General features: G+C 24.7%; 3 protein-coding genes across 3 annotated transcripts; 2 read left to right on the forward strand and 1 right to left on the reverse strand.

Moving 5' to 3' along the window:
• Nucleotides 1-1026: 1026 nt before the first annotated feature.
• Nucleotides 1027-3313, forward strand: LOC128957460 (sphingosine-1-phosphate lyase-like). Its single transcript, XM_054303225.1, has 6 exons — nt 1027-1341; nt 1423-1561; nt 1625-1873; nt 1936-2414; nt 2463-2941; nt 3020-3313. Exons 1-6 carry the CDS (start codon nt 1321-1323, stop codon nt 3309-3311), a joined length of 1659 nt encoding a protein of 552 aa, XP_054159200.1. The 5' UTR covers nt 1027-1320; the 3' UTR covers nt 3312-3313.
• Nucleotides 3314-6329: 3016 nt separating this feature from the next.
• On the forward strand, nt 6330-8245 carry LOC128957555 (glucose-induced degradation protein 4 homolog). Its single transcript, XM_054303344.1, has 6 exons — nt 6330-6721; nt 6789-6892; nt 6993-7041; nt 7094-7202; nt 7266-7410; nt 8000-8245. Exons 1-6 carry the CDS (start codon nt 6535-6537, stop codon nt 8159-8161), a joined length of 756 nt encoding a protein of 251 aa, XP_054159319.1. The 5' UTR covers nt 6330-6534; the 3' UTR covers nt 8162-8245.
• Nucleotides 8246-11148: 2903 nt separating this feature from the next.
• Nucleotides 11149-13451, reverse strand: LOC128957447 (breast cancer anti-estrogen resistance protein 3 homolog). Its single transcript, XM_054303209.1, has 3 exons — nt 12794-13451; nt 11792-12733; nt 11149-11726 (listed from the first exon to the last, which is right to left on the reverse strand). Exons 1-3 carry the CDS (start codon nt 13221-13223, stop codon nt 11308-11310), a joined length of 1791 nt encoding a protein of 596 aa, XP_054159184.1. The 5' UTR covers nt 13224-13451; the 3' UTR covers nt 11149-11307.
• Between the last annotated feature and the right edge of the window lie 575 nt (nt 13452-14026).

Consider the following 14026-nt stretch of genomic DNA (forward strand, 5'->3'; position numbering starts at 1 on the left):
TATGTTTAATTAATTGAATAAAATTCTAATGGATTAATGGATTTGATTATTTATTTTAATTTTAATTAAACAATTCAAACAATTATTAATTTCAATAGTGTACCAAATTTTTTGATTTCAAATAATGAAAAATATTAAACATATGCAGTCTATTGAATAAAATTTTTATTAAATTACATCAATAAAACTATTTTTATTCATATACCGTATCATTATCATTACATTTACAGTGTTTTACAATATTTCAATTATTTTATCAATTATTTAAATATTTATAAATTACATAATAAATGTTAAACTGACAGTAAATTGTAATGTGTGTGTAGTTTTTAAGCTTAGTTTCAACAATTAAAATATCGTAAATCTAATAACTAATAATATAGAGTATTATAATTAAATAAATTTTACAAATAATTGTTAAAATACTTTATATACTTTATGTACTAAAATTAATATACGCTTTAATACGGTATTAGTTCAATGATAAGTAATGAAAATAATAGTTGAAAACAATTTTAAATCAATATATTATCAATTATACTAAAAATAATAATATGAATATTTCATGTATTTTTAGCATAAATTATATTAATAAAAATTATAAGCCATTGTATTGAATGTAAGTCACATGTGGTCATTGACCCGATCACTGACCTCTACATATGACTGCATTGTGTTAACGATTGTTACAATAAAGTCATAATCACTGACACAAATAGCGATCAAAATATTATATTTAAATTATGATTACATAATTTGGTCGATTAGACCATTAATACAATATATAATACATTATGTAATAAAATGATTTATATGATCAAGTTCATTTAAGTCTCTATTACACTAAAGTATTGTATTAATAGTTATAAGTTATAATCAATGCATTAAATATCATATGAAAACAAAACAATATTAATGTCATAATAGAGGCTATTATAACATTGCATTGATTTTCAGTGCAATGTGTACTTCAATATACAGTATTAATACATGCATTATATTGACATTTAAATCAAATAATATAAAATAATATCACTTTTTATTCATTTATATAATTTATACGACAAATAACATAAGTATTTATAAATGAATTAATATTTGCGTTACGTTTAGTCACTATTTTGTTATCAAATTATCACAAATTTATCACAACTAATAACACTTAAGACATTAACTAATAATCTCAATATAATTGGCAAATGTGTTGAAACTGACATTTAATTGAACAAACATTTGCTATTTAATCGATACATGATTTCAATGAATTAATTAATAATTTGGACTAATTTTATACACATTTAATTAATAATCATTTATAAAATGACTATATTTTCAAAATTGGTATTAATTTTAATATTATAATTCAATTTCTTAATTATCTATTGATTAATAGCAAAATTTGTTAAATAATTTAATAATAAGGTCTCGTTGGACGCCAAGTGGCCATCAGATGTGTTGACCAGTGTATCGGTAAATCGGGCCAAACTTGAATTGATTGGTGCATCGGTGTTGGCAACTGTAGCCGTCATCAAGTTATATGATCTCTACGACAATGACATGTGTAGGCATTGACTTTGAAATGTGTGACCATTTTTGACATAATTTGCAATAATCTTATATACAGTGAACTTCAAGACACTTAAGGAGAAGTCATTTCGTTTGTTGATATGTCTGCCGGGTGTCCGCGGAATTGCTGAAAAACAGTTGGCAGATGTGGACAACACTATATCCAAGACAATACAGAAGATGTATAACTCGCAAGTCTTTCTCTCAGACTTACCACAAACTGGTCTTTCAGATGAACACATTCTTCGAGAGTTAAGTGACTATTCGCATATCGGCAAAGTTGACTGGCAAATGGGTCGGGCATCGGGTATGACTTTTCAATACTTACCGGTAGTTGTATTTTGTTTACTAATTATTACCCAATTGAAGGCACTGTCTATTGTGACGGCAATCGTAAACTCAATGATTTGATGACCAAAGTGTACGACAAGACGGCGTACACCAATCCATTACATCCGGACGTGTTTCCAGGCATTAACAAAATGGAAGCGGAAATTGTAAGAATGGTTTGCAATTTATTTAACGGTAATAATGATAGTTGCGGAACACTGACCTGCGGTGGAACCGAATCTATTATATTAGCCGTTAAAGCTGCTCGTGATTATGGCCGAGAAGCTAAAGGCATAACTCGTTCTGAAATTGTAGTCCCCGTGACAGCACACGCGGCCTTTCAAAAAGCCGCACAATTGCTTAATATAAGGATCAAGTTTATCGATTCCGATCCCATCTCTTACAAAGTTGATATAAAATCCATGAGAAGAGCCATCACTAGCAATACTGTTTTGTTGGTTGGATCTGCTTGTAATTATCCGCACGGGATTATTGACGACATTAAGAGCATCGCTGAAGTAATTATTTTTCACTCAAATGTATGAATAGTAATTTATTTTTAATAGTTAGGACTGAAGTACTCGATCCCCGTTCACGTGGACTCGTGTTTGGGAGGATTTTTAGTGCCATTCATGAGAGCCGCTGGTTATCCGATACCAAGTGTTGACTTTTCGGTTGCTGGCGTTACCAGCATTTCAGCCGACACTCATAAGTATGGTTACGCACCGAAAGGTTCTTCAGTTATTATGTACGCACACAAGAAATATAGAAAACATCAATTTTCAGTACAAACTGATTGGCCGGGAGGTATTTATGCCACACCAACATTGGCCGGCAGTCGATGTGGCGCTAATATTGCCAATTGTTGGGCAACACTATTATCTTTTGGATTTGATGGATACGTTGAGGCGACCAAAAAGATTATGAAAACACAACGATTTCTTAAAGAAGAATTGTCTAAAATAGATGGCATTTATATTATTGGTGACCCTCTCATGTCTGTCATTGCCATCAAATCTGACAGATTTAACATATTCAGGCTAAGGTGTCTTTACATATATTGCTATTATTAACAAACATTTTAATTACAGTAATTAATATAATTTAATATAATATGATTTAGTGATAAATTATCTGAAATGGGATGGAGTTTGAATCCATTACAATTTCCATCTGCAGTTCATATTTGTCTGACATTAATGCATACAAAGCCTGAAGTTGTCGACTCCTTTTTAAAGGATATTAAAACTGTGGTCAATGAATGTCTTTTGACACCTAAGGACAATACCGGAGGATTAGGTGTTATCTATGGTATGGCTCAGTCTCTTCCGGATAGATCTTTGGTTACTGATATTGCCTCACATTATATCGATGGCATTTATACTACTGAATGGTCTCAAACTAACGGCAAATAAAAGTGCAATATTTTTGTTATTTTATATAACTATTAATATATATTACTATATAAAGTTAAATTATTTGAAAATTTATTAAATAATAATTCTAAAAAATTTATTTTATTACATATTTTATTAAATTACTAAATATTTATAAAAATAAATACAAATGAAAATTAAAAATTTTTATATTACATTAAACATTGACAATTTTGTCAATAATAATAATGATAAAGTGCCGTTTAATTGTATTATTTAAATCTTAGCTATGTTTATGTTATGTATGCAGTATTATGATTAACAATCATTGTATACTATAGATAATGTATTTAATTTTTAATTAAAACAATTTAATGCATATATTATACTATAGAGTAATAATACAGTAATAGGAACCCAAAATTGTTTAGTGTTTTCTAATAAACATTATATTCAGTATTGATATATATTTGACGTTTTAAAACAATTGTACTAAACATACAGTACATGATATACATTTTTAAGGAACTTTTAAAATATTAATCAATAATTATTATAATGTTTTTATATAAAACAATATAATATTATTTATAAATTGTTATTATATAATATACAGTATTTGTTAGTACAATACTGTATCTTATGAGATATAAGTTACAATTTGTGACAATTAACGTGCATTTAGTGATAAATATTATTTTGGCGTGAATTTCGCAAATATAGATTCAAAGTTTGAAATCTTCTGGATTTATAAGACATCCGTTTAATTGGTTTTTTATATGGAATCGGATAACTATTTTAAATAAAATAAAAATATATTATTTAGTATTCTATACTTAATATATACGGCTGAATATCCGACTCGTTATTTGAATTGATTATCTGATAATATTTTGAATATAAAAATTACCACAATTTTGACAATTTATATTCAAAATATAGACTAAATAATAGACTCAAATCGGGAATTGGCTGGAGTCGGCATATATATCGTGTATTTATTATGTTTTTAATAAAAAAATGCAATCACAACAACTTAGTTATAATTTTTGTTAAACAATTAAAATTTTAGTTATTCAATGTGTTTACTGTACTAAATATTCAATACGATATTATCAATCAATATATCACTTTTGATGTTTTCAAATATATTTAATATAAATTATAGCTAAAAATCATAAATTATTCGCTAAAACAAATACCAAATATGTAATAACTTAATCTAATATTTAAATATATATATTGTATATACTTATACAGTATGTTATATTACTTTACTTAACCTAATCTTATTTACTTAACTAAACGAAATCATTACCTAAAATATAAAACTAACATCAAAAATAAAATATTTTAAAATTCAGTGTTAAAATAAAATATGAATTAATAGTAAATTTTATAAAAGTTTTGTCAATTTCAACTTTTGTTGAACAGATTCCTTATAAAGATTATTATTAGTGTTAATTTTAACTAAATTATATATAAAATTTATAACATAATTAAGTTGTTGTTATTGTCTATATATATATATATATATATATATATACTGTATATATAAATAATAGATAATGAGAGCAATAATATATACTCACAAATATGGTTGTGTTGGACACGACGATCCCTGATTTAATTGTTGGTTCATAGCTTGTTGTCGACCCATAAGTATACCTAAAATTAATCCCTTATAAAACTTTTTTTCACCAAAAGTCTTAATAGGTGTCAATAGTTGAGACAAAATTATTACTAATATTATATAATATTTTTTTTTGATTTTCATTGTTTTGAAATTTTTCTTTAGCTTTTGTTAACAAAACAAAACTTTTTTAACGCAACTTTTAGTCAGTTATAAAAACACTTAAAATAACAATAACTGCTTTATATCTTTTGTAATCATCAATAAAATACAAAATCAATTTTAATCTTTAATAGTTAATGAAATTTCTATATTTATTTCTCAATTATAAACAGCGATGAATAAAATCTAATTAATATTTTTTGACCCAATTTGAAAATTACATTTGAAAAATCTATTTATCGTAGAAAAAGTAATTAATTATATTATTGGTGATCATCTATAATCATAAAACACATATTCAATGAACTCTATAAGTTTCTTACCCAAATCAATCTGTGTGGGTGGGTGGGGGTGGGTGTGTGAATATTTAAAAAGCTCTCATTTTTAACACTTGGTTTAACACATAATTTATTATTAATATATTATGTATTTTAACAATTAACTTTCCTATATTTATTTAAGTATTTATGAAAGTTAATAAAAATTATAATAACATTCAAAGTTTTATTTTGGATTTATTTTAAAATATAGATTTATTTCATAATTATTTTCTCTTATTGTTAATTATTTATTTAAGTCTAATGTGTTTAAATATATAATTAGTTATAGACTATAACTTATACTGTAAAAGTTGCTATTAATATAATTAATAAACAATAATAATTATTATATAAATTATTCAAAAATAAAATAAAATAAATTATATCATCTTATATTATTTATGATTTATTTAAAAGATTTAAAAATTAAGTTTAAGTTTATATATTGAATATTATTATTTTAATTAGTAATACATTACACGTAATTATTAATGAAAAATAAATATTATAATCATGTAATATAATTATATATATAAATAAGTATTGTTAAAATAATTATAACTTCATCTACATATACATGTATATATATATATATATTTCTAAATATTCTAAATAAAGTTTGTACCAAGATCATTTTTATTGCATAATGTTTGGCGTTGTTTATATTTAATATTAACAATAATCATTTAATTAATATATTAAATATAATGAATAATTAAATTAATTGATAATAAAAGCATCAAATAAGTTGATCATCACATTTGACAAAACAGTTTAAATCAATTGAAAGCCAAATGTATAGAAAAACTTAACTAAAAAATAATGCGATTATTGGTGTGATATATAAAGTGTTTGATAGTGTGATAATATTTATCGAAAACTTAGTACTATTTACTACAATTAGTATTAATAATATACTGTTGATTAAGGATACATAAAAGAGAACTGAATGTTGATATATAATACATAATGAGTTGAGTGTTGACAACAAATATGACAATCAAAGTGTTGTTTGTATTGAATGAATGCATTTAAAGACATCACATAAGTGTTGAGCCATTGATTACAACCTCAAAGTCATCGGTTGTTTGCCATAACTATCATCACTTGAGAGCTCATCCAACATTCAAACAACAATTGGTGTCAAATGCCGGTCAGGTCTTCATCAGAGATACAATGCCAGTCACAGACTCAGGACATGGAGGCCGACCTCTGCAACTGTTCCGATGGCACGTGTCATGAGACAGACAATGCATTAAAAGAGTCACAAAATGGCAATAAACAAGTGATTCAAAGCAAACAAACTCTTAAAGGAGTTCCACTAATGGCTTCCCGTACGATATATTATCATTTGATTTGATCTTAAGTTCTTGATGTGATTTGTTATGATTGTTGCCACAGATCGACAACTTGGAGTAACTCAATCTCTGTTATACAACGGATCCAAATTTGGTGGACACCAGAAATCCAAAGGCAACTGTTATGACGTTGAAGTTGTCCTTCAAGTAATAGATTTATTCATTTGTTTGTCTAAATGTTTTTATTAACACTAAATAACTGATAATAATTTGTTTTTATTATTATTTGATAACAAATGTGCCGAAGAATGTGGATGAGGCCAACTCTTATCTCTGCGGTTACTTAAAAATTAAAGGTATTGTCTATTAATTTAATCTAAATATTAATATTATTTTGATTGACTTAAGGATTGACTGAAGAGTATCCAACTCTGACGACATTCTTTGACGGAGAGATTATTTCAGCCAAATATCCATTTCTGACCCGTAAATGGGAGGCCGATGAGGACGTGGATCGGTAATTACAACACTTGAGGAGACACTCAATAAAGACATCATTAATTTGTTTATTTGTTTACAGCAAGCATTGGTCAAAGTTCTTGCAATTTTATCAGTTCTCTAAACAATTCAATTGTGATAATTTTGATTACAATCAACTCATCGACACTGACTTTGTATTTATGCGATGGAAGGAACACTTCTTAGTTCCCGATCACACCATTAAAGTATTATTTGTTTAATTATCAATGCGTTTGATATTTTGGTCAAAGTGTATGTCATTAATATTTTATATTTAAATAAATTTCAATTAAGCAAAAGAAACCAAATATCTTTAAATTGTTAGACAAATCAATCAGTTTTATAGTTCAAAATCCAAATTGTGATTTATTTCGGAAATTAATTTTAGATAAAAATTGAACAAAATTTATAATATATTAAGATTCAAAATATGAGATAATTTTCATAATTAATCTTTACTATAATATAGTAATTATATATTTAATAAGATATTTATCATGAATTAGTTTTTTACAATAATGATCCACTTGATAATGTCTTTTTTAATACAACTTATTATAGATATACTGAAAATAGTTAATTAATTATTTTGAATATTCTGTTGTCTGCATAAATAAATTTATTTTTGTGAAATTTTATATATATATATATATAGTTATATAAAACTTTAATATAACAATAATGATACAGGACAATTCAAAAATTTTGATGATAACCCCATTTTGATAAATTTATGAAACGCATTGATATTTTTCAAAAATTAATTATTTATTTAATGTTTAAATGTATTTATAGGACATAAACGGTGCTTCTTTTGCTGGTTTTTATTACATTTGTTTTACCAAATCTAATGCCACTATTGAAGGCTATTATTATCACCGACAGTCTGAATGGTATCAATCACTGACATTGGTTCACATACCTGAGCACTCAATACAAATCTATGAGTTTCGCTAAATTCAAACAAATGTGTCATTAAAAACTATATAAATATACAGTCTGTATAAAACAATTATGATTTTTCTTTAAAAGAAAAATAACTAAAAAGGATTGAATTTAACATTTATTTGTAATTTATTTATTTAAATGTTATTATGTTATATATTTTGATTATAATTACAAATTATTTTTTGGTCATAAAGTGTACAAAAATAAGGTTATTATTAATTATTTTTTGTTTGTTTACTTGGTTTGACACAAGAGATTCTCTTAACATTTAGATAACATCAAACATTATTTGCTTAAATAGTTATTATATTTTTAAAACACATTAATATAATAATTTATTTTTTATGCTTTCAATTTAAGTTTGAATAATATATTTGTAAACTCATAAATTCCAAAAGTTTGTTAAAAATTCTTTATATTTATTTCATTACAAATATTTTCTCATTTTTAATTTTATGAATTATAAACAATTTAAAATTTTTGTTGTTTTGGAAAATGTTTAGCAATAAATAAATTTATTTAACATTTATTCTGTAGTTATTTAATAAATAATATCTAAAATTATCTTATTTTCAAATAAGATTAATATTAATCATATCTAATAGCTATTAAATGAGATAATCAATCAGTTTTTCTACTGGTTTTAATAATTTCTTATTGTAATTAATAATTACTATTGTTTTGTTGTCTTTTCAATATTGTTTTCAATAGTAAAATCAATATTAAAATATTTGTCAAATTGCTATTTCATACTCTTTCTAAAGTAATATAAAGTTATTATTTTAAAAATTACTACAAACATCATATACTGTATTAATTTAGTTATTTAATCCATGAATTGTTTTAGGAAACAATTTTTTATACTATAGTTTGTTGGAATAGATATTAAATTAAATACAGGGTTGCTAAAGGTTTTCGATCTCAGGGGTATAGGGTTGGGTTAAATGGCAAATATTTCGTAAAAGTTAGGCGATATAGGGTGGGGTGAAAACTTTTTATGCCATTTTTAACGACAAATTTTAGTAATTTCCTATAAATTCACTTAAAAATAAAAACATTCCTTAATACTCTCAAAATATTTTCTCAAACTAATAATATCTATTTTAACAAATGTTTAGAAAAAACGAAGTTTTTTGGATAATAAATATATTATATTTAATTCTAGAATCCCTATTCAAGAATCATAAAGTGCTATATGAGTGAAAATAAAACTAAAATATTAAAATTCTGTAAAATAATAAAATATTGGTTTAAATTTATTTGATTCAGAATTAGTATCAGAATTGTCTTAATAATTCCCAATATTATAGTATTACCGGATTTTAATTAAACATTTTATTACTATAAATTTATTACACATTTTAATAATTAATTTATACCTAATTAATAATACAGATTTTTTTATTGTTATTAATTACTCAAAAAATCTATTGTCTCCTTAAGTATTCATAAAGTTATTGACAAAAAATAAATTTAAAGGCCACTAACCAATGATTTGTTGTTATAACACATTTAAAAATTTTACGATATAACTATCTATAATAAAAATGAAACAAAAATAGACAGAAAAAGCATTTATATTAATTTATTAAATAAAAATTGTAAAATTTTATTAATAAAAATTGAATTAGACTGCAAATTGATGAACAATATATTGTATACAAAGTATGGATTTAATAAATCGCATTAATATTAATAAAATACTTGATAATACTTAAAACAATTTTTAATGCATTAACATATGAAGTAAACACAGAGTATATACTGTATTAAAAAGTATAATAAAAACAGTTAAATTAAATTATCTTTTTTAAAATGTTAACAGATATTCAAATTTTGTAAAAAACTAAAATATAATTCGAGAAAAGTTTTTTCATATATTTTCAATATTATTGAATTCATTTCTATCAAATATCGTCACATTTTCAAAGGTTGCGAACCTATTATTAATTAAGTGGAAAATAAACAAAAATTTCCTCAATTTCACTAAATATTACGTTGAAAAACATTTTTAAAATTTTTATTGTAGAATAATTTTAGAAACAATATTAAAAAATTAATTTAATAATTAGGAAAATAAAAACATAAAATAATAAATTAAGAGATCTTCATTTATTAATGTGTTTTATGTTAATTAAATCAAAATTAAACAATTTAAACAAATAATTTAGTGAATATACCGACAATTTTAGTCATATATATATATAATTAAACAAAATTTGAACTTTTCATCTGCAAAAAGCATTTCAAATCATCACATATTCCTATATTATTATTATTATTATATAAAGAAAATGACATATTTTATACTAAATTTTCAATGTATTTCAATGAGTGATATATTTTAAAAATGAAAATATTTTTGAATAGTTTGCAATAAATTTTCATTCTTATCTTATTTATGACATAAAAAGCATTAATTAAATTATAAACATATGATATTTGTTTATAAGAGTGATGTATAAATTTTTGAAAAGTTAAGACATTATAAATGTGTTTCATTTTTATGAGAATTATATTTATATTGTTTTTTTAACAAAATTAAAATATCTGTTACTATTAAAAATATTTGAATTTAACTACTTTTATGATATTTGCTAATAAATAAAGCTATTAATAACAAATTAAAATAAATCAAATATAAAACTTATTGTAAATATGTTAATAAAAAAATCATTTGGATGTTAATTCTGGTCACAATTTTTAGGGAATATTAAGGCTTAAAGATATGGCTTTAATTGTGGAAATGGATGGGAATTACCATTGTTTTATAAATCTATACATTTATAATACAAATACAATATTTGGAATTCATGGCAACAAAATCACAATATTCATTGAATGTTTAAATATATGTATATTAATGTAAATTTAATTATCGTATTTAACTAGAAATTTCTAAATTCAATTAGATTTAGTTCTCAAAAGTCAACAAATGTCCGACAGTTTAACAATATTTTAGATTATAATCTATAATAATGTATTGAATGTAACTAAATATAAATAATTTTTAAAAATATATAAAACAATTTTCAATAATAAATACTGTAAACTAAATGATAGAGCGATGACTTGACAAAACAGGACTAATAAAGATATGGCACTTATGTATAGAAATATGAAATTAAATAAAAATTTGTGACTTGTGTTGTGTGTTATGTATTATCACATTTTGTAACTAAAGCTGCAATAATTTTATCAAATTTATCAAACTTTTGGTCACTATTAACATTAGATCCGCGAAAACCAAACAGAAATTGTCGGTGAAATTCAGTTCTAAACATATCTGTCAGCAATTCCTCGAAGTGAACGCTGTTTAATACAATGTTTGCATTACGTCTATAAATAGTTAATTGTTTTTTAAATTGTGATCCAAACTCCAAGTGATTAACTATCTGTTGAAGACCGCAATCAGCCGACGTTTCCTCAAACCAAAGACCCAACGATTCCAATGATTGCTTCGGCGATAAGGGATTACAACTATCATCAGTGAAATCTTTTTGGTTCATTATATGGCAATGTCTTTCCATAATTTGTATTAATGTAAAAATAAAAGGAAATACTGTATTTGGAGCTGTAATTAATTAAGAATTTGTAAATAAAATAATTTCAAAACACAATTAAATTAAGTCAACAAACCGTGCGGTTCAGTGCATTCGGTCATTGATTTGAATTGTGGTCTTAAATTGGTTTCATAGATAATGGCATTATTGGTAAATCTTGTGCGAAGAAGAGCCCAACTAGACTTTAAAGCAGTGATTGCAGTGGTATTAAGCGCTTCCATAATCGTTGAAAATCCGAAAAGATTACCCAAAGCTGTCTTCACTTCGATTGCAATTTCAATCCATTTATTCAAAACTATAGCTCGACTTTCGTTATGAATTGTCGTTAATATTGAGATACAAATGAAATATTTCATACAATTATGTCTTTCCAATAAATCTAAACGCATTTGTTGTCCATTTGGTAAAAGAATTAATTCAAATGCAGAACCAATTCCTAGACTTTTCCAATGATTGACTTCTAAAAGCTTAATGAATTCAATATCACATTTAGTTAAATGATTGGCTAAAACTCGAGGTCCAGTATCTAAAAGAACTGATTTAATCTTAACAATAGCTGTCGTGTCTAACGGTTTATTGTCTTTTGGAAGTAAATATGTATGAAATGTTTGACTCTTTATTTGAGACAAAAGAGGTGGTAAAGAGACTTTCGTTTCACTGAAATCACAACTAACTTGTGACGAGTGCTCCGTATAATCATATAAATTGCTGCTATTATTATCTAATTGTTTTGGAGATACGTTTTCAGAGAAGAAAGCGCTGTCTTCTGAACCATTGGATTCATTCTTGTGTGAAGAATATCCACTGCATTGCGACATATTATCATAAGTTAGACTAATTGATGAAAATCTCTTCTCAATAATAGATTGGATGTCGTTAAGTGATGAAGAGTTGGTGATTATATTATTGGCGTCTAATTTATTGTGTTTTGGAGATCGATTTGACTGACCATCGATGACCATGTCTTCACAACAATTGAGTTCATTTGATTTATACTTCATATCAACTGATTGTTTGTCTATAAAACACATAAACAGTTAATAAATTACATTAAGATTTTAGACATCTTAAGATATACTTAGATATTCTTGAAGATCAGATAAAGGATGCAATCGATTGACAGGTGTTGTAATGACTGCCATTGAGGCCAAACTTATTGGCCGTTTGTTTCCGACATAATATGTGATTAAATTGGATATCGAGTCAAAGTAGTCGTCTTCAAAAGCATAGCCAACGGTCTGGTAGTCGGTGTTGGCGTTGATTAAGACTCGAGAAATGACAAAATGCAAAACATAACATCCATTTCTGGTGGACAACACGTACTCATCAGGTCTTGACGTACAGTTCCGCACCAAAAACTGACCATTTATTTCGAGTAATTCTTCGGCTTTGCATCGGCTGATGGATCCGTGAAACCATGCATTGGATCGCATGTCTGTCAGATTCAAAGACAACTCCCATTCAAGAAGTTTGCGCTTTAATTGTGATTCACTGTAATCACTGGTCATTATTTGATCATCAAATCAAACAATTGATCCAAACATATGGCACTCAATCACTATTTATATACTAATTATGAGCTAATCATTGCAATTGATGTCAAATCACAACAATTTGCTGACAATTATTAAATCAATTAATTGTAACTCAAGTTTCAATTCAATGCATTCCTAACACTATAGCTATAGCTTTGTATTCATTTCACTGTTTATTATACCTATAATTCCCAGATTGACTACAAATTGCAGATTTCAAAACATATTTCTAATTTCTAACAAATTTTTTTATAAATTAATAATTATTGTTCACTTTTGTTAACAAAAATAAAATAAATACTGTATTAATTAATTAATTAATAAACTCTATTAATTCATTGAAATATATATTTAATTTACTGTATAATAGGTTACATATAATAGGCGACGAGTTATAGAAATTTAAACTATTAATTGATTGAAAAATATGGTTAACTAATTCAGACAATACTTTAATATAAAAAATCAAAATAATGTACTTTAGTATTGGTCTGAATTAGTTAACCATAGTTTTCAATCAATTAATAGTTTGTATAACTCATCGCAATGTAACCTATTTTTATATATTAAATGTTTCAGAAAATATTTATAATTTTATAAGTATTATCTGATAAAATTATTTATAAACACTTTAACATTATCATTAAATCTGAGATAAAATTTTAATTATTAAAACAAAATATAATATTTTTCAATCTGTATTTTAATATGAAAAATGACTTTTAAAGTTGGAAACACTACTTATATTGTTTGTTATCAAATAGTTTTATGTCTCG

The sequence above is a fragment of the Oppia nitens genome, unplaced genomic scaffold (genome assembly GCF_028296485.1).
Source record: "Oppia nitens isolate AA-2021 unplaced genomic scaffold, nextdenovo-longstitch-racon4-pilon3 scaffold3_pilon_pilon_pilon, whole genome shotgun sequence".
NCBI lineage: Eukaryota > Metazoa > Arthropoda > Arachnida > Sarcoptiformes > Oppiidae > Oppia > Oppia nitens.

What these genes read in the sequence shown, in the direction of transcription:
- LOC128957460 (XM_054303225.1), top strand. Translation starts at nt 1,321, where the DNA reads ATGACTATATTTTCAAAATTG. An exon ending in TCTCTACGACAATGACATGT is followed by an intron (nt 1,562 to 1,624) that starts GTAGGCATTGAC and finishes TCTTATATACAG; the next exon opens with TGAACTTCAAGACACTTAAG. An exon ending in ACATTAAGAGCATCGCTGAA is followed by an intron (nt 2,415 to 2,462) that starts GTAATTATTTTT and finishes TATTTTTAATAG; the next exon opens with TTAGGACTGAAGTACTCGAT.
- LOC128957447 (XM_054303209.1), bottom strand. Translation starts at nt 13,223, where the DNA reads ATGACCAGTGATTACAGTGAATCACAATTAAAGCGCAAACTTCTTGAA. An exon ending in TGATCTTCAAGAATATCTAA is followed by an intron (nt 12,734 to 12,793) that starts GTATATCTTAAG and finishes TGTGTTTTATAG; the next exon opens with ACAAACAATCAGTTGATATG. An exon ending in CGAATGCACTGAACCGCACG is followed by an intron (nt 11,727 to 11,791) that starts GTTTGTTGACTT and finishes AATTAATTACAG; the next exon opens with CTCCAAATACAGTATTTCCT.
- LOC128957555 (XM_054303344.1), top strand. Translation starts at nt 6,535, where the DNA reads ATGCCGGTCAGGTCTTCATCAGAGATACAATGCCAGTCACAGACTCAG. An exon ending in ACGTTGAAGTTGTCCTTCAA is followed by an intron (nt 6,893 to 6,992) that starts GTAATAGATTTA and finishes AATGTGCCGAAG; the next exon opens with AATGTGGATGAGGCCAACTC. An exon ending in CGGTTACTTAAAAATTAAAG is followed by an intron (nt 7,042 to 7,093) that starts GTATTGTCTATT and finishes GATTGACTTAAG; the next exon opens with GATTGACTGAAGAGTATCCA.